This window comes from Thalassophryne amazonica, unplaced genomic scaffold (assembly GCF_902500255.1).
Source record: "Thalassophryne amazonica unplaced genomic scaffold, fThaAma1.1, whole genome shotgun sequence".
Classification (NCBI taxonomy): Eukaryota; Metazoa; Chordata; class Actinopteri; order Batrachoidiformes; family Batrachoididae; genus Thalassophryne; species Thalassophryne amazonica.
The window spans coordinates 77,266-99,785 of record NW_022986262.1 but is presented as its reverse complement, the minus strand read 5'-3'; the positions used below and the strand labels follow the sequence as shown (position 1 = coordinate 99,785).

The 22,520-nt window shown below is 42.0% G+C and overlaps 1 protein-coding gene across 1 annotated transcript in view; it reads left to right on the top strand.

Annotated features, from left to right (window-relative positions):
• The window catches only part of LOC117505889 (nuclear pore complex protein Nup160-like), a 160,270-nt gene that overhangs the window by 132,523 nt on the left and 5,227 nt on the right, over positions 1-22,520 (top strand). The window contains 3 exon segments of the mRNA XM_034165424.1: positions 11,164-11,265; positions 12,781-12,922; positions 15,794-15,919. Coding sequence (XP_034021315.1) covers positions 11,164-11,265; positions 12,781-12,922; positions 15,794-15,919 — 370 coding nt within the window.

The following is a 22,520-nucleotide window of genomic DNA, read 5'->3' as shown; positions in this document are numbered from 1 at the left end:
CCTCCTTTCACTTTGAATGTGGTGGCGGCGGCGGCGGGGTATTTCTGTGTCATTATTTGGCTTTTTGATGTGTGGACAACAACTCTGATGGTCATCATCCTGGGTTTGATGCAGGAAAAAAGTTTTTGCACTTGTTCTGCTGAGAAGAAGCACTAAAGGTTTCTCCTGCAGTGGGTCCAGGTCGAGGGAACAGCTCGGGAAGTTTTGACTTATGAAGGAGCTCTGGTTTCCTGAGCAGGGGGCAGTTTGGCCAGCTGCTGGGGGAGGGGGGTCCGGCCTCGCATCTCCAGGATCCAGACAAATTTCAGGGCTGCAGTCACTCCAGCGGAGCATCTGGCAGTTTGTCTGAGGTGGGTATGAAATGTTAAAAGGTCATTAGTATATTGGTGAACACTTGTTTGCATTTCTGTTTGGGCTAACGCTAGCCGTAGTATGCAAGCTAAACACGCTACCTTGAACCAAACTGCGCTCCAGATATTTTACATTTGTCTTTAATTCTGAGTCTTCTTCGTTTGCACCGTTTTGTTCAGACTTAGAACTACTTAATAGGCTGTAACCTATTTGAAAACGGCATATCTGTTGGCTTGGAGATTTTGCGATAGTATTTAGTTATTTAATCAAAATGAGCCACTTTTTTGCGAGAGTGATGTTAAAATAAAGTTTAAAAAATAAAGCCAAGTTATAGTATATAATTCTCTGCATACTGAACACTAACCAAATATTAAAAATATGTCTGAAAATACAGGTGGAAAAAGCTTAAGTCTTGCAGCAACAATGCTAACATTCTTGTGGCTAGTTTAATTCAAAGTGAGTAAACCGTGATTTATAAAACATGCCTGCAATGTGACATCGGAAAGTTGCAAAGTGAGTGTGAGACAGACTAAAATTTTGGGGTCTGTAATAGGTTTTGTGGTATGTCGGTGATTTGGTTAATTAAATATTAGGTGGCATTACATTATGGCTTTTATTATTTTAAAATGCATTGATATTTTTTTTAACTTTCATGTTTCTTTATATTTTAAGAAATGTATTTCTTCACTTGTTCCACATCAGAAACATTTCAGCATTTGCTGTGCAGAGAACCTAAATACACACACACTTCAAAAGGAGCTGAACACCAACACCTGAAGTGCAGACAGAAGAAGAGAACATCTCTGCTCTTCAAAATATGAGGAAAGTGTCTCCAAAAACTCAAGAGGTCCGAGCTTCAGAGAAGACCTTCACCTGGTTAAATGTCCTGAGGGTCCAGCTCACCTGTCGTTTCTGAAAACGCTTCTAAATAAAACAAAGGCTCTTTAACCCTCTGGAGTCTTGGCTATTTTTGGGGTGTTTTGACTACTTTTGGTTTTGCCTTCATAATTTACCTTAAAATGTGTTAACCTGGACTTGTTTGGTGTCATTTTTTTTTTCAGCACAGCCTCACCTGTGTGACTTTACAGTTTTTCTTTCATTCATTCATTCACCCCAAAACATGTCATTTGAATCAGAAAAAAAAATTTTTTTTTTTACTGTGAAAACCATGAATATGTTTAATTAACCTTTTTTTTTTAACTTAGAATGCAAATATAAATTGTAAATGTCAAAAATATATGTAAAAATGTAACATAAAATTAATATAATTCACATTAAAATGCAGGAAATGCTTCAGGTGTTTTTTGTGGCTATTTACATGCAATAAGATGCCAATTTGTACAGATATTCCACCTCAATATCCATGTGTATTTTTCCGTAATAACTTGTTTTTGTAGCATTTTTATTGGTGTTGGTACAGACTGTCCTGACTGTGTTAGTGGCCAAAAAAAAAAAAAAAAATTGCAAAAGGTGTGTGTGTGTGGGGGGGGGGGGGGGGGGGGGGGGGGGTCAGTGTTGGAACAGAGTTCTGCAACGCAGAGTCCTGGAGAAGCTGGAAAGAGAAACACGCAGTGCGATCCACAGTGAGGCTCTGTGCACAGATCGGTGGATCCACCTACTGTCGTTCGTCCAGACCAGATCAATAAAGTCCACTTGATCATCAGACTGATCACGCTCTGGTTCAGACTCTGATGACGCAACGCGCTTTGATAGTCTTCATGCAGTTATAAAAAAAAAAAAGACGATGCGCTGTTCCAGATGCCTGATTTTGATGCACTAAATAAATAACTACATCACACAGGAACCACACACGCTAAAAACACACCCCAAAATAACAACTTTCAAAACTGATTGTCTGCTTTTCGCTCTGCATAAACCACACTTTTCTTTTCTCAACATCCAAATTATGTGGATTGGGGATCATTGTTTATTTGGTAATATATTTTACACCAGTGATAAAGGAAACGTTTTTTGTTGTTTTTTTTTTGTTTTTTTTGCTGTTGCAGACAGAGACACACAGGGCAGGGTCTGTCTGTTGTCATAAAGCCCACGTGAGGTTGGTGATTGTGATTGGTTAGTTCTGGAGTTTTCCGTCATTGGTAACACCCCTTTCTTCTGCTGCAGTTGAGGGAGTCGTATTTCATTCCAGCCCTCTCGCTCCTCCAGCTGCGTGAAGAAATGAGTCGTTTTTGCTGAGTTAGACCTGTTCAGAATGTCAAATGTTACAAAATCATTTGGGCCACATGTTGTTCTTGTTCCACTTAAAAAAAAAAATAAACAGGGGTGAGAATTTTCTGTGGATTTCAGAGTTTTTCTGGGCCATTTCTGAGATCAGGAAACTCAGCGCTGCAAAACCAGTGTTTGTATACAGATTTTTATCAAAATGTATTTTATCACATAAAACCGCTAACTTAAAAAAAAAGTATTTTATGGCTTTTTGACATGAAATGCGCCTTATCTCAAACCGTCACGTGACCGTGTGGAGACAACAAACGAACCCTTCTTCTTTTGTGGCGTATAACAGCAACTGTCATCCTTATTGTTGCATTGCTGCCACCTGCTGCATCAGTCCGTTATAGCAGCACTAAATCCTCTGGATGAGTCCAGTGTCTTTCAAGTATTTAAAAAGCCAACACTTCCACCTCTGTTTGACCTTATGACTAAAATGCTTCCTACAGAAATTTCTTTCTGGCTTTACAATTGATTTAAGTTTTTACTCTTTAATAGATAAACCAAAAATAATGAGATATATTTTGCCTGCATGCTGAAATCATCCTGCATCAATTTTATATTTATTTATTTTATTTTTTGGGGGGGTGAATTTCATAGACTGTGGTACAGCTGGTGCACAGGACGTGTGTTTTAATGATACTATGCCGTTTGTGCCTGTGGGGCTTTCACACTGACTGACATCAGTAGTCGGACTGCAAACTCACATGGTGTGATTTAGGAATTTATTGTGGGGCAATAATTTGTAAGCATACATTTTATATGTAATTATTAATAAAGTCACTGTTTTATACCACAAATGTTGTTGTTTTGATAGGTTTCATTCTCTTTAAAGGATTTCCACATACTTGCATGAAGTTATCAGGGAGACAGATACCCTCTCTACTTTTAAGATTAGGCTTAAAACTTTCCTTTTCGCTAAGGCTTATAGTTAGGGCTGGATCAGGTGACCCTGGACTATCCCTTAGTTATGCTGCTATAGACGTAGACTGCTGGGGGGTTCCCATGATGCACTGTTTCTTTCTCTTTTTGCTCTGTATGCATCACTCTGCATTTAATCATTAGTGATTGATCTCTGCTCCCCTCCACAGCATGTCTTTTTCCTGGTTCTTTCCCTCAGCCCCAACCAGTCCCAGCAGAAGACTGCCCCTCCCTGAGCCTGGTTCTGCTGGAGGTTTCTTCCTGTTAAAAGGGAGTTTTTCCTTCCCACTGTAGCCAAGTGCTTGCTCACAGGGTGTCGTTTTGACCGTTGGGGTTTTTCATAATTATTGTATGGCCTTGCCTTACAATATAAAGCACCTTGGGGCAACTGTTTGTTGTGATTTGGCGCTATATATAAAAAAAAAAAAAAAAGTTGAAAGTTGAAGTTCCAGTGCATTTCAGAGCTCATTGCAGGTTCAGGAAAGACACTTGAATAGTTTTGGCAAGTTCCGTGATATCTGTCCAATGCTATGGCATTCATAGTAAGTACATGTGCTACAGCACAAGGCAGATATCACTGAAAGATGGTCTACATATTCAGAAAATTTTATTACAGTCAGGTTTCCACATACCCCATCATAAAAAAATATATAAAATGGAAATCCATGAAATTGAGTCTCTCTAGTGGCCCTGGAATGCCTCTAAAATACTCTAAACCTGTGGGCCCCCAACAGGGGTGCTACCCCTGGACCCTGCTGGGGGCCTACGGTGGCCCCTGGGCCGCTGCTATTTTTAGAGGTGTTGTTTTTTTGTTTTGTTTTTTGCCCATTCTTATCCCTGAACAAAAGATCTGCCAAATTTTATTGTAATGGGACTTTATTTAGGGGCCCCCACAAAGCAACAATTTTCCCCAAACAAGCAATGTAGTAATCCAGTAATTCCAGTAATGTTCTCCTCTGGGTGACCAATCAACCACCACTTTTTTGCAGTTAGAAGCCATCACATGTTCCTGTAAAAGAAAATAATGGCATCACAGTCTTCTCCGGTTCAGGTGACGTTGTCTTGCCAGCGGAGGGAGAGATCATGTGCCACTCTGGGGGACCTCTAAATCTTATCTGATTGAGTTCAGATTTGGTCTGCACATATAAAACCCCAAGTGGAACAAAAACGTGTGGCCCGAACTTTATTTTTTCACTGTATAACATGAACAGCCCTCCTGTGGGTGTCTGCAAAATGCTCAGCAAATATGAGAATATTATCCCAAGGAAAGCTTGCAGAAATTATGAATTATAATTCAGTTTAGTGTCCAGTCCGTACCCAACTCCTGGAGAGGGGCTGGATGTGCACTGGGGCGGTTTGCAGCCGAGTGTGAAGTATCCAGGATGAAAATCAGCACCTCCAAATCCGAGGCCATGGTTCTCGACCGGAAAAAGGTGCTTTGCCCTCTTCAGGTCGGTGGAGTGTCCTTGCCTCAAGTGGAGGAGTTTAAGTATCTCGGGGTCTTGCTCACGAGTGAGGGACGGATGGAGCGTGAGATCGATAGACGGATCGGTGCAGCATCTGCAGTGATGCGGTCGCTGTATCGGACCGTCGTGGTGAAGAGAGAGCTGAGTAGGGGGGCAAAGCTCTCAATTTACTGATCGATCTACGTTCCGATCCTCACCTATGGTCATGAGATTTGGCTCATGACCGAAAGAACGAGATCGCAAGTACAAGTGGCTGAGATGAGTTTCCTCCGCAGGGTGGCTGGGCGCGCTCCCTTAGAGATAGGGTGAGGAGCTCGGTCACTCGGGAGGAGCTCAGAGTCGAGCCGCTGCTCCTCCACGTCTTAAGGAGTCAGTTGAGGTGGCTCGGGCATCTTTTCCGGATGCCCCCTGGACGCCTCACTGGAGAGGTGTTCCGGGCACGTCCCACTGGGAGGAGGCCCCGGGGAAGACCCAGGACACGCTGGAGGGACTACATCTCTCGGCTGGCTTGGGAACGCCTTGGGGTTCCCCCGGAGGAGCTGGAGGAGATGTGTGTGGATCGGGAGGTCTGGGCGGCTTTGCTTGAGCTGCTGCCCCCGCGATCCGACTCCGGATAAAGTGGAAGAAAATGGATGGATGGATGGAATTCAGTTTATACTTGGCCTGTTGTAAATGTCAGAGTTGGACCTGGTAAAAGAGACAGCTCAAATTATTACAGGCGATAGAACAGGCGACCCCTCCCTCTCAGTGCCATCATCTGTTCTGAGGGCTCGCTTGCCCCTTGCAGCTTTTATTAAGACAAAGCATAAGAATAAGGTGCAGGCAGAAAAACATCTCAGAATCTGGCTCCATACAGATAAAAGATTATGGCTTTTCAACAGCGTCAAAACAGGACCGGCTCCAGTCAGCAGAGTCGGGGTCAGCTTGTTCTACTCTCAGCTTCTGCTTCAAGGACAGTTAACTTATTAAACTTGCTCTCCTGTAATCTGCTCTCATTCCCACAACAATAGCTCATTTTCAAGGCAGCAGGGTTTAAAGTTCACATTCTCATAGAACATCTTACTCAAGGGCCACAGACATTTCACAGTAAATGATCAGTGATTAGCATAATAAAATAGACATTACAAATATAATAACATCATTTTTCTGACACCTATTAATAAAATTTAAAAAGTGGTGTGGAAGTTGAATTCCACACGTTCAACACACATTCAGACAGAGTGGAGCGGATTGTGTGCAACGTCCGCTTTAATTAGGTCATGTGACTTTTTACGCGGTGGCGTGTCAGTTGACTCCAGAGTGTTAAAGAGCAATTATTATTTGAAAAAGCTGTTTTCTTTCATATTTTAACATTAAATGAATGAATCATTAAACATGTCCATGAAGTCAAAGTTCAGACAATAAGACGCTTGCACAGGTAGAAGAAGCCCTGCCCCTGTTGTGCATTATTTCAAAGCACTCAGTCACTAGAATATTCAAATTCATATTTTAGGAGTTACTCTGTCCTGATGACATTAAAATTAGTCACATAGTCAACGAGGACCTTGGATTTGCTGTGGCGACTCCAAGTGCAAACAAGGGAGCAGCCGAAGGGACTTACTAATTAACAGACGCACTGCAGTCATTGTTACATCACCTGTTGGGTTTATAATAAATATTTATATTTTTCCTATTTCAAATGTAAATATGAGTGATTAAATCTTCCACACTTAAAAATGTACGCATTCATTTTCAGATTTTGTCTAAAAATAGACATTTCTAGAAATCTGGCCAATTTTTTTTGGGATCCTCCAAACTGTGACTGTCTAGCGTTGGGACCAGGAGGCAGAGCTGTGGTCTTATACACCTCTCTGCAGCTTCTCTCCCCCTGCCATCCCCCTATTACCCCATCCCCGTAGAGACGGTGCCTGCTCCCAGACCACCAATAACTAGCAAAAATCTATTTAAGCATAAAAATTCAAAAAGAAAAAATAATATAGCACCTTCAATTGCACCACAGACTAAAACAGTTAAATGTGGTCTATTAAACATTAGGTCTCTTTCTTCTAAGTCCCTGTTGGTAAATGATATAATAATTGATCAACGTATTGATTTATTCTGCCTAACAGAAACTTGGTTACAGCAGGATGAATATGTTAGTTTAAATGAGTCAACACCCCCGAGTCACACTAACTGTCAGAATGCTCGTAGCACGGGCCGGGGCGGAGGATTAGCAGCAATCTTCCATTCCAGCTTATTAATTAATCAAAAACCTAGACAGAGCTTTAATTCATTTGAAAGCTTGTCTCTTAGTCTTGTCCATCCAAATTGGAAGTCCCAAAAAACAGTTTTATTTGTTATTATCTATCGTCCACCTGGTCGTTACTGTGAGTTTCTCTGTGAATTTTCAGACCTTTTGTCTGACTTAGTGCTTAGCTCAGATAAGATAATTATAGTGGGCGATTTTAACATCCACACAGATGCTGAGAATGACAGCCTCAACACTGCATTTAATCTATTATTAGACTATCGGCTTTGCTCAAAAAGTAAATGAGTCCACCCACCACTTTAATCATATCTTAGATCTTGTTCTGACTTATGGTATGGAAATAGAAGACTTAACAGTATTCCCTGAAAACTCCCTTTTGTCTGATCATTTTTTAATAACATTTACATTTACCCTGATGGACTACCCTGCAGTGGGGAATAAGTTTCATTACACTAGAAGTCTTTCAGAAAGCGCTGTAACTAGGTTTAAGGATATGATTCCTTCTTTATGTTCTCTAATGTCATATACCAACACAGAGCAGAGTAGCTACCTAAACTCTGTAAGGGAGTTAGAGTATCTTGTCAATAGTTTTACATCCTCATTGAAGACAACTTTGGATGCTGTAGCTCCTCTGAAAAAGAGAGCTTTAAATCAGAAGTGTCTGACTCCGTGGTATAACTCACAAACTCGTAGCTTAAAGCAGATAACCCGTAAGTTGGAGAGGAAATGGCGTCTCACTAATTTAGAAGATCTTCACTTAGCCTGGAAAAAGAGTTGTTGCTCTATAAGAAAGCCCTTCGTGAAGCTAGGACATCTTTCTACTCATCACTAATTGAAGAAAATAAGAACAACCCCAGGTTTCTTTTCAGCACTGTAGCCAGGCTGACAAAGAGTCAGAGCTCTATTGAGCTGAGTATTCCATTAACTTTAACTAGTAATGACTTCATGACTTTCTTTGCTAACAAAATTTTGACTATTAGAGAAAAATTACTCATAACCATCCCAAAGATGTATCGTTATCTTTGGCTGCTTTCAGTGATGCCGGTATTTGGTTAGACTCTTTCTCTCCGATTGTTCTGTCTGAGTTATTTTCATTAGTTACTTCATCCAAACCATCAACATGCTTATTAGACCCCATTCCTGCCAGGCTGCTCAAGGAAGTCCTACCATTATTTAATGCTTCAATCTTAAATATGATCAATCTATCTTTGTTAGTTGGTTATGTACCACAGGCCTTTAAGGTGGCAGTAATTAAACCATTACTTAAAAAGCCATCACTTGACCCAGCTATCTTAGCTAATTATAGGCCAATCTCCAACCTTCCTTTTCTCTCAAAGATTCTTGAGAGGGTAGTTGTAAAACAGCTAACTGATCACCTGCAGAGGAATGGTCTATTTGAAGAGTTTCAGTCAGGTTTTAGAATTCATCATAGTACAGAAACAGCATTAGTGAAGGTTACAAATGATCTTCTTATGGCTTCGGACAGTGGACTTATCTCTGTGCTTGTTCTGTTGGACCTCAGTGCTGCTTTTGATACTGTTGACCATAAAATTTTATTACAGAGATTAGAGCATGTCATAGGTATTAAAGGCATTGCGCTGCGGTGGTTTGAATCATATTTGTCTAATAGATTACAGTTTGTTTATGTAAATGGGGAATCTTCTTCACAGACTAAAGTTAATTATGGAGTTCCACAAGGTTCTGTGCTAGGACCAATTTTATTCACTTTATACATGCTTCCCTTGGGCAGTATTATTAGACGGTATTGCTTAAATTTTCATTGTTACGCAGATGATACCCAGCTTTATCTATCCATGAAGCCAGAGGATACGCACCAATTAGCTAAACTGCAGGATTGTCTTAGACATAAAGACATGGATGACCTCTAATTTCCTGCTTTTAAACTCAGATAAAACTGAAGTTATTGTACTTGGCCCCACAAATCTTAGAAGCATGGTGTCTAACCAGATCGTTACTCTGGATGGCATTTCCCTGATCTCTAGTAATACTGTGAGAAATCTTGGAGTTATTTTTGATCAGGATATGTCATTCAAAGCGCATATTAAACAAATATGTAGGACTGCCTTTTTGCATTTACGCAATATCTCTAAAATCAGAAAGGTCTTGTCTCAGAGTGATGCTGAAAAACTAATTCATGCATTTGTTTCCTCTAGGCTGGACTATTGTAATTCATTATTATCAGGTTGTCCTAAAAGTTCCCTAAAAAGCCTTCAGTTGGTTCAGAATGCTGCAGCTAGAGTACTGACGGGGACTAGCAGGAGAGAGCATATCTCACCCGTGTTGGCCTCCCTTCATTGGCTTCCTGTTAATGCTAGAATAGAATTTAAAATTCTTCTTCTTACTTATAAGGTTTTGAATAATCAGGTCCCATCTTATCTTAGGGACCTCATAGTACCATATTACCCCATTAGAGCGCTTCGCTCTCAGACTGCGGGCTTACTTGTAGTTCCTAGGGTTTGTAAGAGTAGAATGGGAGGCAGAGCCTTCAGCTTTCAGGCTCCTCTCCTGTGGAACCAGCTCCCAATTCAGATCAGGGAGACAGATACCCTCTCTACTTTTAAGATTAGGCTTAAAACTTTCCTTTTCGCTAAGGCTTATAGTTAGGGCTGGATCGGGTGACCCTGGACCATCCCTTGGTTATGTTGCTTTAGACGTAGACTGTGTTTCATAATTATTGTATGGCCTTGCCTTGCAATGTGGAGCGCCTTGGGGCAACTGTTTGTTGTGATTTGGCGCTATACAAGAAAAAAGTTGATTGATTGATTGAAATAAATATCCAGGTTTATGGTAATCAAGAAATCATATCTGAAACAACTGTTATCGTATTAATTTGCAGAACATCTAAGATTTCTAAAGAATTTTCTGTTTTTTTTACTTAAAACTATTTTAATTCAAGTTTTCTAATGTAAGAGAGGTTTTTTTTACTTCAAAATGTACAGCAATCAGAGGTAAAAAAAAAAAAAGTTTTGTAAGTAATTTTTCAGAAAACTGCTGTGCATCAATGAACAGTTCTGTGACACGTTTCTGTCTGTCATCTTCCGTGTTTTGTCCCGGTGCCTTGTTTGTTTTGGATAGCGCAAAGCTACGTCACAGTGTGCAGTGGTGAAAGTTGAATCAGGTTGAACTTTGACCACAGTGGCCTGATCACAAGCGGAAATGGCGTCACGCTAGTTCAGTTGTTGACACGTTGCGACACTTCTCATTGAAAGTAATGGGTTTTATAGAGATGCGTTTAATGCCCTGAACGTGTGCAGTGTGAAAGGCCTACTGCACGGTCACTTAGTTTGAGAGACTCTGCAGGACCAAATTCTTATTACTTATTCGAATAGTAAGACCCTTCAGCTGCTCCCTGGTTTTCATTCGATCCGCGGTGGATCTGGATGTTGAATTGGCACAAGTTTTACGCCAGATGCCCTTCCTGATGCAACTTTGGCACGGGTGGGGTTTGAACCGGGAACCTGAAACTGAGCGCAGCAACCACTTGGAAGTCATATTCAGTGACTTGGAGATGTTCATGTGTTTGTTCCCCGACTTGTCTGAAGAAGACTGGCTGTAAAAGTGATGATTGAATCCTGATTTCATTAAATTATCCCTGTTCCAGCCTTTTTTCTTTTCCATGCCTTTCAGGCCTTAATGCAGAAATGAAATCTCTCTGTGGTTCATCGTGTCTGTACTGAAACAGAAAGTCAAAGAAAATGTCAGGATCCTTATTTTTTCTGATTTGAATTTGTCAAAGAAACAAATTGTGCCTCCAGAATAACTTTATTTGTTGGAGATGGGACAGATGCGGTTCTGTGGACAGTAAAGGCTGCAGAGCTCTGGTCACTTTGGTCTGTATGTGATACGTGCCCTGAGAGCAGGCTGACAGGATCTGGTCCACCTGTTCATACGTTCATGTTCTGGGTCTGATCAGGTCTTTGTGTGTAGGTGCATTAAGCTGCAGTACGGTGGAGAAGAAGCTCAGAGTGAAGCCTGGACCTGGTTAGCTGCCAACCAGCTGTCCACCGTCGTCAACACCAAAGAGTCGAGGTGAGCCTGGACTCTTGAGGGAACCGGGTCCCAAACCAAACACCTTCATGTTCTTCATGAGTCGCACAATGTTCCCAAAGAACATATGGCCACAACCATGGATTGAACCCACTAATGCTCTGGTTCACGGATAACCTGCCCAACCAGCTGAATGAAACTGGACACACAGTCCATTCGCCTGACCTCCACCTGGAGACTCCACCAGAGACCTCGTGTGAACCTCACTGACCGCGAGCAGTCCACTTTTATACACCTGTGTCTTTACTGTATCCGGGGTCACATGCGTCATTCCAGTTACTAATTGACTACGTTTACATGCAGCCAATAACCCTTTCATAACCAGAATATTAGAAATAACCCAGTTGCGCACGGCCATGTAAACACCCGCAAAAACCCGAATATGCTCATATTCCAGTTTTTAAAAACCCGAATAAGACCCTTGGGTTACTCCTTTTCTAACCCGAATATCAGGTCATATAAACGTGCATCGGGATATCCTCATAGAAAGGAACATTATTTTGTGTTCTGCGCATGTCCTATCTGCAAGGAATCTTGGTCTTTGGAGTATGGCAACTACTTGTATGCGGCGCGCGCAACCCACCAGACACCACAGAAGCAGAGATAAATAGCGCATTGTGTTCTGCGTCCTTATCAGGCGGGCCGGGCGCGGCACCGGTCAACATCACCGCGATTGCCCTCACTGCCTCTGATGCGCTTACTGAGTCTGTGGGCTCGGTAAATGCCGCAGCGGGCCACTCACACCGCCCCCCTCTCTGCTGTGCAGAGCTGCGCCAAATCTGGCAACAGGTCCAGAGACTATGCTCGCTGTTTTGATGCGAAGGCAGCCCGCAAGGATAGATTTCTTGCGGAAAAATCCACAGCGCCGCAGGGACTCGATAACCGCAGCCGCAGAGCTCCGTGGCCATGACTTGGATTTTTTTGCGGGTCCCGCATCCGTACCCCCGGAGGCAGTGAGCGAAGGGAGAGCAGGCACGTTATGTTCTGCGTGTGTCTGTTTATAATCTTCTCACCCAGAAGAAAAAAGAGAGTGTTTACACAGGAGAGAAAAGTGAGAACATGTTAATGCCTGTTTGAGAAAAGTGTGTAAAGTGTGTAGTGAGGGGTTTTACACCAAGCAGGTTTTGCACGAACGCCAGACCAAATTAAGCACCAGTGGAAGACGTGTCGCTGTTTAGATGGGGATATTCCAGATGATACCAATGACCATGTATACAGGAGTAACTCTGTCTGCTTAAGCACATAAACGGGTTATTCCTAATGATTCAGAAACCGGAATATTGACCTTAACCCGAATATTAATGGCATGTAAACGTAGTCAACAACATTTTATTTTTGGGAAATTTAACAAAATTCAACTGTGGAGGAAAAAAGTTATAAAAAGTCTGTGTCACTGAGGTCACGTCAGAGTTTGGAGGCTTCATGCTGTGTGTGTGTGTGTGTGTGTGTGTGTGTGTGTGTGTGTGTGTGTGTGTGCGCGCGTGTCGGTCTCTGCAGTGCCACAGACGAGGCCTGGCGGCTGCTGTCCTCCTACCTGGACCGGTACCCGTCTGTCTGTGGCAGACACCACCACTGCATCATCAGCAAGCTGCTGTCTCACGGTGTCCCGCTGCCTGACTGGCTGGTTAAGTCCTACAAGGTGAGCAATCAGCCAATGAGAACGCAGGATGCTGTGCTGTAGCTCTTCCTATCAGGAGGTCCTATTTGAACAGGTGTCAGAGAGTGAAGGTGTTTCAGAGCTGCACAGGAGAGGTCCGTATAAGAACAGAGTCTGTCAGAGCCTCAGCGTGCCGCTGGTCCTTTCTGCTCTTAGTCCAGGCTGTCTCTAAAGCTCGTGTGGTTTTCGGTCTCTTGTTGTCTGTAGACCGGTGTAATTTTAGTGTTTGTCTTAATTTATGTAATGATGGTCAAGTTTGGACCTGTACGCCGCGCACGGCTAATCTTCTCTGTCAGATTGATTCCTCATATTTTGTGGTTTACTGTTTCACTGTACGAGACATCTTCAAGTGGTTCAGAGTCCGGCTTGATGATATCAGACTTTTCTCAGGTTCTGAGTGTCCGTGCTCCGTCCCGCCTCACTGACCTCACTCGGCCTTACGCAGTCTTGGGATACGGCTCTTTTTGTGGATCCAGGGTTGTGAATAAGTGGAAAGCTTGAAGGTTTTTGCTGATTGAGGTCCTGCTTTGAGTAGCAGTTTGACCCTCTGGGGCCAACGCCATTGTATACAACGGCTGAGTACAAGTTTTACTAAATTATAAATAACTTTTTAATGATATGAGATAGAAACTTACTTTTTTGCTTAAAAGTGAACTCTGTGGACTTACAAGCCAGCCATCCACCATCTTTGTACTCCTCATAGAAGTTTTATGATGACGTGTGCAATGTGAGTGTCCAGTTGGAATTGGTTCACAGTCACATGGTTTTCCAGTATCCAGTCATAGGGCAGAGCAGCCTCATATGGTATCCCAAAGATTGTTAGGAGCAGCAATGTGTTACTAGTTTGCCTGGGAATGCCGTTTGAATAGCCCTGTGGCTGCTGGCTCCAATGTGCCCTGCGTCATTATGCATTTGAATGGAAGTGATCAGACTAAGAAAGCCTCATACAATGTCAAGTGCTGAAACAGAGTGTGTTTAGCAGGAATGGTTCACTACTTGGCCCATGAATGTTATTGAATAAGCCTGTGGCAAGCGCTCTTGCTCCAGCATAAAGCACCGTTTACGCATATCAATGGGCTGAGGGGGAGGAGCCCGCCCCTCAAAGTATGAAAGGCCCTCTGTAAGTGTGAAAGCTTGTTTTCAGTGCAGGAAAACACTCCAAAAAACATCAGTCAACTTCATAGTAGAAGTTTGTGATGTGACCTTTGTATAATAGCAGACAGAAATTGCTTTGAGATGAAGCCCAACAAAACAATCAATCAATCAATCAAGTTTATTTATATAGCACCAAATCACAACAAACAGTTGCCCCAAGGCGCTTTATATTGTAAGGCAAGGCCATACAATAATTACGTAAAAACCCCAACGGTCAAAACGACCCCCTGTGAGCAAGCACTTGGCGACATTGGGAAGGAAAAACTCCCTTTTAACAGGAAGAAACCTCCAGCAGAACCAGGCTCAGGGAGGGGCAGTCTTCTGCTGGGACTGGTTGGGGCTGAGGGGAGAGAACCAGGAAAAAGACATGCTGTGGAGGGGAGCAGAGATCAATCACTAATGATTAAATGCAGAGTGGTGCATACAGAGCAAAAAGAGAAAGAAACACTCAGTGCATCATGGGAACCCCCCAGCAGTCTACGTCTATAGCAGCATAACTAAGGGATGGTTCAGGGTCACCTGATCCAGCCCTAACTATAAGCTTTAGCAAAAAAGAAAATTATTTTCTGCTTTATTTTTTCCTTTCTTATTTCTGATTGTAAACCTTTTTTAAACCTGGGTCCCACCAAATAATGAAGGATGAATGAGCCATGCATGGGTGTGTCAGCGATTATTCGAAGAATGACCCACGTTTTCATCTATCATGTATCCGCTATGAAGGCACCTCTATGTGCCTCTCTGTACCCCACATGTGCCACGTATCAGCCTGTAGTGAGCCACGACCGACCTGTCATTACAGCCTAGAATGGCTTGCATCAGCCACGCTAAGCCACGTAGTGCCGTGACAGCGCCATGATAATGCCATGTTGGCGCACGTTTAGTCATGATGGGTTTGGTCCAAACCTCCTGCCCTCCCACACCTGGTCCCTTTAAAGTCTGGGTTTTCAATTCACAGATTCACAGCAGCATTTAAAGATGTCACATTTTTTAAATGCAGTCCAAAAATAGACGCTCCAGTACAGACCCACGGTTGTGTGCTGTGCACCAGGCTGCTGTCCACCTGTAATGCACCAGACCAGCTAGAACCAAACCAAGGGTTCCTGTACAGCCGCCTCTGTGCTCCTCACTGGCTTTATTTCTTTTGTGGCTTTAAACACAAACTGTGATCCCACTATAAACTTTGTTTATTTCTGCAGAATCGCTCTTTTGCGCACACTGCTGTTGTCCTTTCATGGATGAATTTTAAAATCTTCATGAGGATCTTGCATTTTTCTTTTTATCATGTGTAACTGTTAAAGTAGCATCTTCTCATGTTGGCATGATCTGGTTTGTGTTTTCACTGCGTTCATGAGGTCAGACCGACTCTTGGACACGTTCTCTAACTTGCACCATCACGAAAGAAGCTCTGGATCCGTTTCTCGACAGTGAGGCTGTGAAGTTGCCGCTGAGTTCTGAAGCTGAAAATTAGGTCCTGATTGGCTGAGTACTCTGACTTCGTCATTGTGCCCGGGGGGGGGGGGGGTTTGTCTTGTGACACGTGGACAATCGACACCTTAGAACATATTGCAAAGAGATGCTGCTGTTTGTAATGTGGCGTTGTCGTTTTTGAGGAACTCATCTGTGTCTTCTTGCTGAAGCAGCTCTGTTGGGCTTCCCATCATGCTCTGGGTGGAGTGTAATGTGCAGGTGTCTGTACAGGGAGTGGACACGCCCGCTCTGCTCCGCCTCTACCTGAACTATGACCTGCTGGAAGCAGCGGCTGAGCTGGTGATGGAATATGTGGATGCTGTGCTGGGAAAGGGACACCAGTACTTTGGACTTGAGGTGAACACACACACACACACATCAGTGACAGCTGTCATTCAGCTTTGCTCTAAAGAAATGATTTGGAAATCATCGTTCTTGTGCTGCATTTAAAACCGATGGCAGCATCACGGTGCGCTGCAGTCATGGACTGAGGATGTGAGACGGTACTTTGGGTCATTTTGTTGGTCGTTCTGGCTGTCAGATCCTGCTGGGTTGGGGGGGTTCCTGATCAGTGTCATGGTGCGTTTGCTCATGGGGTGCTTTTTTTGAATGGTGCACAAATAAAATGAATGTTTTTCAGATTTGTTCCTAATGAGCATAATTTTTTCATGTGGTTTTTCGTGGGTATAAACAGAAAGTCCGAGAGCTCCACCCACCTTTAATGGGGGTTGTGCAGTTTCTCCACCATCCAAACCGGTTTTCACTGATTGCACATTTCATTACTTTGAAGGAGTTTAAGTTCTGAAGTCAGCATCAGTGACTTCTTAATTACTCGGACATACATACGGCAAAAAAAAAAAAAAACATTTTGATGAATATCTATATCATGTACAGTTTTACACAAAGTATAATATCTGAAGAAAACAGCGTTTATTATTTGAACCTTAGAATACTTTATGAACAGAAATAGAACAGTGGGGTGGTGGTCAGGCATTTTGTGTGCTTGGTTGTGGTGCAGAAAGTCCCCGGTTCAAACCCACCCCTGCCCATTCTTCATGTAATATGAAGTTGTCAGGAAGGGCATCCAGAGTAAAACATGCCAAATTGACATGCACATCCACTTCAGATCTGCTGTTAAGAAAATAGAAAAACAAAACTAACAGCTAGCATATAATGTGTACAGTGATAAAAGTACTCAGACTAAGCAAGAACAGGGCCTCTGTGTAGTCTATCAGATTGATCACATTGATGGATTTGGTCTGACAGATCAACTGACCAGAAACTTAAGACAGAATCAGGCTCCTCCTGTGACTGTCACAGGTTTTGCTCCATCTGGTTGCTTGGAAAGGCGCTGTGGTGATGACAGCACATTTTTGAAAACTTCAGATTTTCAGTAGTTCTATCCTGATCTTTTTTGCTCAGGTCCAGATTCTAGACATTTAATATTAACTGCTGATACAGAGTCCTGAGCTGGCACTTGCATTTTCCTCGATACTCCACAGAGCAGATTGAAATCAATGCAGGGACAGTTTAACAGCGCCACCAGCAGGCATTAAAAAAAGTTATTCCAAGCTGCTTGTGAAACATTTTAAAATTGATAACAAGGCTCGTCCATTCCACTTTGTGCCACATTGCAGTAGTAAAATTCTGTTTTCATTGTTAAAAATACATTAAATCTCATTTGTAAAATGATCTCTGGAAGATGATCTTTGTCCTCCCCTCTGGTTATGCATCTGTACCATCTGTTTGAGCAGAGAGAAGAAGACACGACAAAGATTAAAAACTTGTTGCCTGATTGGCCGGTAAGGTTTATCACATGCACAGTCCATCAGAAACAGACTTGAAGTGGAGAGTGAAATACGTTTTTAAACATCCTGTTGTTATTAAAATGTGCGCTGCTGCAGCACTGACTGTGGATGAACCAAAATCAAAAAGCACTTCATACAGGAGTGACAAAAGAACAAACTAAAGACAAATCAAGATCACAACACCACCTTTTTTCGGGCTGCCTGTCTGCTCCGTCAGCAGCTTCTTTTCTGTTGACAGCGTGTCCAGTGCATTCAGCCTGTCCTGCTTCATGGTGTTTCCGAGAAACCTTTTGATTCTTTTCAAGGTGAAGAAGCACCTCTCAGCTTCTGCAGTAGTCATGCATGTGGTGATGGGGATCTTTAGGAGGGTAACCGTCTCTGAAAAGACCTCTCCAAGATTGTTTTCCATGAACAGCTGGAAAAGGTCCACAGCCCCACAGCAGGCCTTGAACTCCTCCTCACTGTAGGTCAGACTGAGATCTGTTGTCAGTTTGCTTCCTCTGAACATCAGGTAGACCTTCAAGGTGCTGCTGAGGGCATCTTCAGGAAACATGGTGTGGTCCTGTGTGAACCAAAGTGGCACTGATGAGATGTTTGGTGAAGGAGAATCAGTCCCTCCTGTGTCCTAATGTGGTGTTACAGACCTACAGAGAGAAGAATTAAAAAGCAGCTTTTAGTACCAAAACAAGCAAAGTTTAACCTGCTGCCATCAAATAAACACAAAACATTTCTCGTCTTAATGTGACGTCTCATGGATCAAAATTCTAAGCACAAATCTAATCTTATCTACAATCAAAATGATGCTTTAAAGATAATGGTAAAAGTATGCAATCCAGTTTTTAGAGATTTACAATATAAAATACAAACAAAACAAAAAATAATTTACCATGCTTTCCGGACTATAGAGCGCACCTGAATATGAGCTGCACCCACCAGTTTAAAAGAAAAAAGAAATTGTACATAAATAGGCCTCACTTATGAGCCGCAGGTCTCCACGTTGTAACATGAGATATTTACACAGAAAGCTGTTAGAAAGATTTTTAAAAACTTTTAATTAAATATGTACCATAAATGCTTTTTTCCGCTGTAGGTGAAACGTAAACAGTGGCACACACATCATCCAGTGCACGCATGCCGTCACACGGCTTCTCTGCTCCACACAGAGAACTGAGTCATTTTAAGGTTTTTGTTGAGATTTCATCGTGTGCAGCCAGGATCGGATGGAGTCTGTGGTAAATGAGACATTAACCCCTAGGATATAACCTAGGATATCTTCACTCCCACCCTGGAAATCTTGCCCCCGCCCCTGACAAACAACATTCCTACAGGGCAGCACTGAATAACCCAAACCATGATAAGGCCCAGTCAGGAGAGAGTAACCTTTAAACTCTATATTTCATGGATGTCTTGTGGTTCCAGATGAAGCAGTTTGATTGAAAGAAACAAGAAACATCAAATCAATTTTTTTTATATAGCGCCAAATCACAACAAACAGTTGCCCCAAGGCGCTTTATATTTTAAGGCAAAGCTATACAATAATTACAGAAAAACCCCAATGGTCAAAACGACCCCCTGTGAGCAAGCACTTGGCGACAGTGGGAAGGAAAAACTCCCTTTTAACAGGAAGAAACCTCCAGCAGAACCAGGCTCAGGGAGGGGCAGTCTTCTACTGGGACTGGTTGGGGCTGAGGGAGAGAACCAGGAAAAAGACATGCTGTGGAGGGGAGCAGAGATCAATCACTAATGATTAAATGCAGAGTGATGCATACAGAGCAAAAAGAGAAAGAAACAGTGCATCATGGGAACCCCCCAGCAGTCTACGTCTATAGCAGCATAACTAAGGGATGGTTCAGAATAGAATTTAAATAGAAGAAACGTAATGACAGTGAGGGTGCTATTAATGTCTGCCACCTTTCTCAAATCTCTTTTGTACAAACTAGGTCATAATTATAAAGAATGGCAGATAAGTAAAGTGATTTATATTATTCTGTTGATTCTTATTATTATACTGACAGTATAATGAAGAAACAACACGTTTGTTTTTCGACACCCAGTATAACAATAATTTGCTGTAATGAACTGGAACTGAACTGTAATGAATTTTACTTATTAAAGTTTTATCTGTTTGTAATCATATAACTATATTCTGCTAGTACTAATGTAATCATAAAATATTATTAATTTGGTGTATTACACGACATGTTTTACTGTAATCTGAAGTTTGACCTAATTTAGGTGACATTTGACCTCAAGCAAGACCCTGAAGGTGAAGGTCAATCACTTATCCCAGGTAATGAGCAAGGCCTATGACTATGTTCATGGCAAATTTGGAGTCAATATTTCAAAAAATTTAAACTAGGAAAGTTCTTTTGTTGAATTTTCCTGTGACCTTGGCCTTTGACCTTGAGCTTGATCCTTTGTGTACTGAAAGGTACCTTACTAGGACTGCTATATATGAAGTTGCAAGAGTCTGATGTAAACTGTGTGCTGTACAGCGAGTCAAAGGTGAAAAATGCAATGATTACAAACAAAAAACAAACATACATATCTTGCCAAAACTTGTCCAGGGTGGGGGGAAGATATCCTAGGACAACCTCCCCTTCCCCCTGGGGGGGTTTATCCAGGGGGAAGATAAATTGTTACACCAGTTTGGAAGTGTGGGGGGAGAAGGCTCCGCTGACTGATCTGATGGCGCAACTCTGGAACAAAGTACTACAGAGGGACTTTTCTTCACTAAAATGAACGGGTAAGACCTTATATTTACACTGTGTGTGCAAATTTACACCTCATGAGGAGCGCAGCTTTCAGAAAATCACTTGACAGCATCAATTGACGTATTTGGACTTACAGCAAAGTCTGTAAAAATCCATAAATTTGTTGCATCATTGTTTGAATGAATGAATTTATTCAGCACACACACAAAACGACAACAAACAAAACTTAAAACGAAAAGATGGATTGACACTGAAAAAGAAAATGGATTGACAATGCATCCGTGTGCCTGAAAGGGTGTAGGCCGAAGCATAGCTTTGTAACGCCTACCCCTTTAACCAAAAGTAACATCTAGTCATCAGAGGGAGAGCAAAGAAAGAAAGGGGGGGACAACTATTCCCACTCGCATTTTCAACCCCTTCAATTTCTTCAACTTAAAGGACACAATCCGAGTGCTACCGAACAAATTTACAATTACAGTTACAACACACAAAACTCATCCTTCTTCAGCAGACACATATCTTGAAAACATCATGTCTTTATATTGATTCTTAAACTGATTGATATTTGGACATCGCTTGAGGTCATCCGTCAGGTTATTCCATAATCTGGGCCACACATGGAGACACAGAAACCTTTCCTGGTCGTCCGAGCGCCAGCAATTTTAAAATGATACAAGCCCCGGAAATTATATTTTCCCTCTCTCAGTAAGATATTCTTGAATTCTAAAGGGCACTTGTTTATTTTTCACTTTGTACATTAATTGAACAGTCTTGAACAAAATCATATCGTGGAGTTTTAATATTTGAGATTTAATGAACAGTGGTTTGGTGTGATCTCGATAACCTGCATTATGAATTGTTTTTAATGCTCTTTTTTGAAGAATGAATAATGGTTGCACTGTAGTTTTATAACTGTTGCCCCAAACTTCAGCACAGTAAGTCAGGTAGGGAGCAACCAATGAACAATAGAGAGTATGTAGTGCTCTGCAAAAGAACATGCTTTGCTTTATTTAATACTGCAATACTCTTTGATACCTTCATTTGAATATGTAGAATATGAGCTTTCCAATTAATTCTTTCATCAGTGACACCTAAAAACTTATTCTCTTTGACACGCTATAGGTTTACCCCATGTATATTTAACTGAATTTGTATCTTTTTTATAATTTCCAAATAACATCAGTTTAGTTTTAGACAAATTTAATGATAATTTGTTAATACCAAACATCTCTTTAACTTTATCATTTCAATTCCTAAATCAGATAATAATTGTTACAGATTTTCCCCTGAGCAAAACATGTTTGTATCGTCTACAAAGAGAACAGTTTTAACCAGATCTGGAACTTTACATAAATCATTAATGTATAAAATAAATAATTTTGGGCCCAACACAGAACCCTGTGGTAGCCCACAAATGATGTCCAGACATGAAGAACAGTATTCCCCGAGTTTAACAAACTGCTTTCGGTTTTGTAAGTAGCTTTTAAACCAACTCAGAGCAACTCCTCTGATCCCGTACAGTTCCAACTTTTGAAAGAATATATTGTGATCAATTGTGTCAAAAGCCTTTCGTAGGTCAATAAATAACTATTACCCTTTGGTCCACATGTTTATTGAGCTCTTCTATGGAATTGCACAATGCCAGTGTTGTGGACCTTTTTGCTCTAAAACCATGTTGACTTTCATCAAGCAAGTTGTGTCAATCTATAAATTTATCCAGTCTGCCGCAGTGTTCAAAGTGTGTGGAAAAATGTAGCAGCTTATAGTCCGGAAGTGATGGTACAAGCATGCACCACCAGAGGGCAGATGGCTCACAACGGCCGACCTGTTTTCAACAATAAACACGGAGGCCGTCAGCCTGAGAACACTGATTTCTTCCTCTTCTGTGATCCTCTGATGGCTCTCTGGACTTGGGACCTGATGTGTTATTTCTTAGATGGGAGCTGCTGCTCTCCAAACTGCTTACAGATGACAAAATATTTACAAAAATGAGGATTAATAATAAAGGCAGAAAGTGAATCATCATAATAATAACAATAACCTGATCAGTTGGATGTCGTGTTAGTTGGAGCTGCAGCCGTATGTGAACTGACTCAAAGGTTTTCTTGATGGAAAACCTGCAGGAAGAACTTGAAGTCTGGACGTCCCATTAGCAGCAGAGTTGCTAGCCAGCTCCGCTTAGCTTAGCATGGGTGTAAGCTCAACACCTGTCTGCTGCTGTTTTTGTAAGTCGGGTCGGTCGGGTCCACTTTATCCTTTTTTTTCTCTTCCAGTGAACTGTGTTCTGCAGACACGTGAGAGAGAGAGACACAGAGAGAGAGAGAGAGACAGAGAGAGAGACAGAGAGAGAGAGAGAGAGAGAGACAGAGAGAGAGAGAGAGACAGAGAGAGAGACACAGAGAGAGAGAGAGAGAGAGAGACAGAGAGAGACAGAGA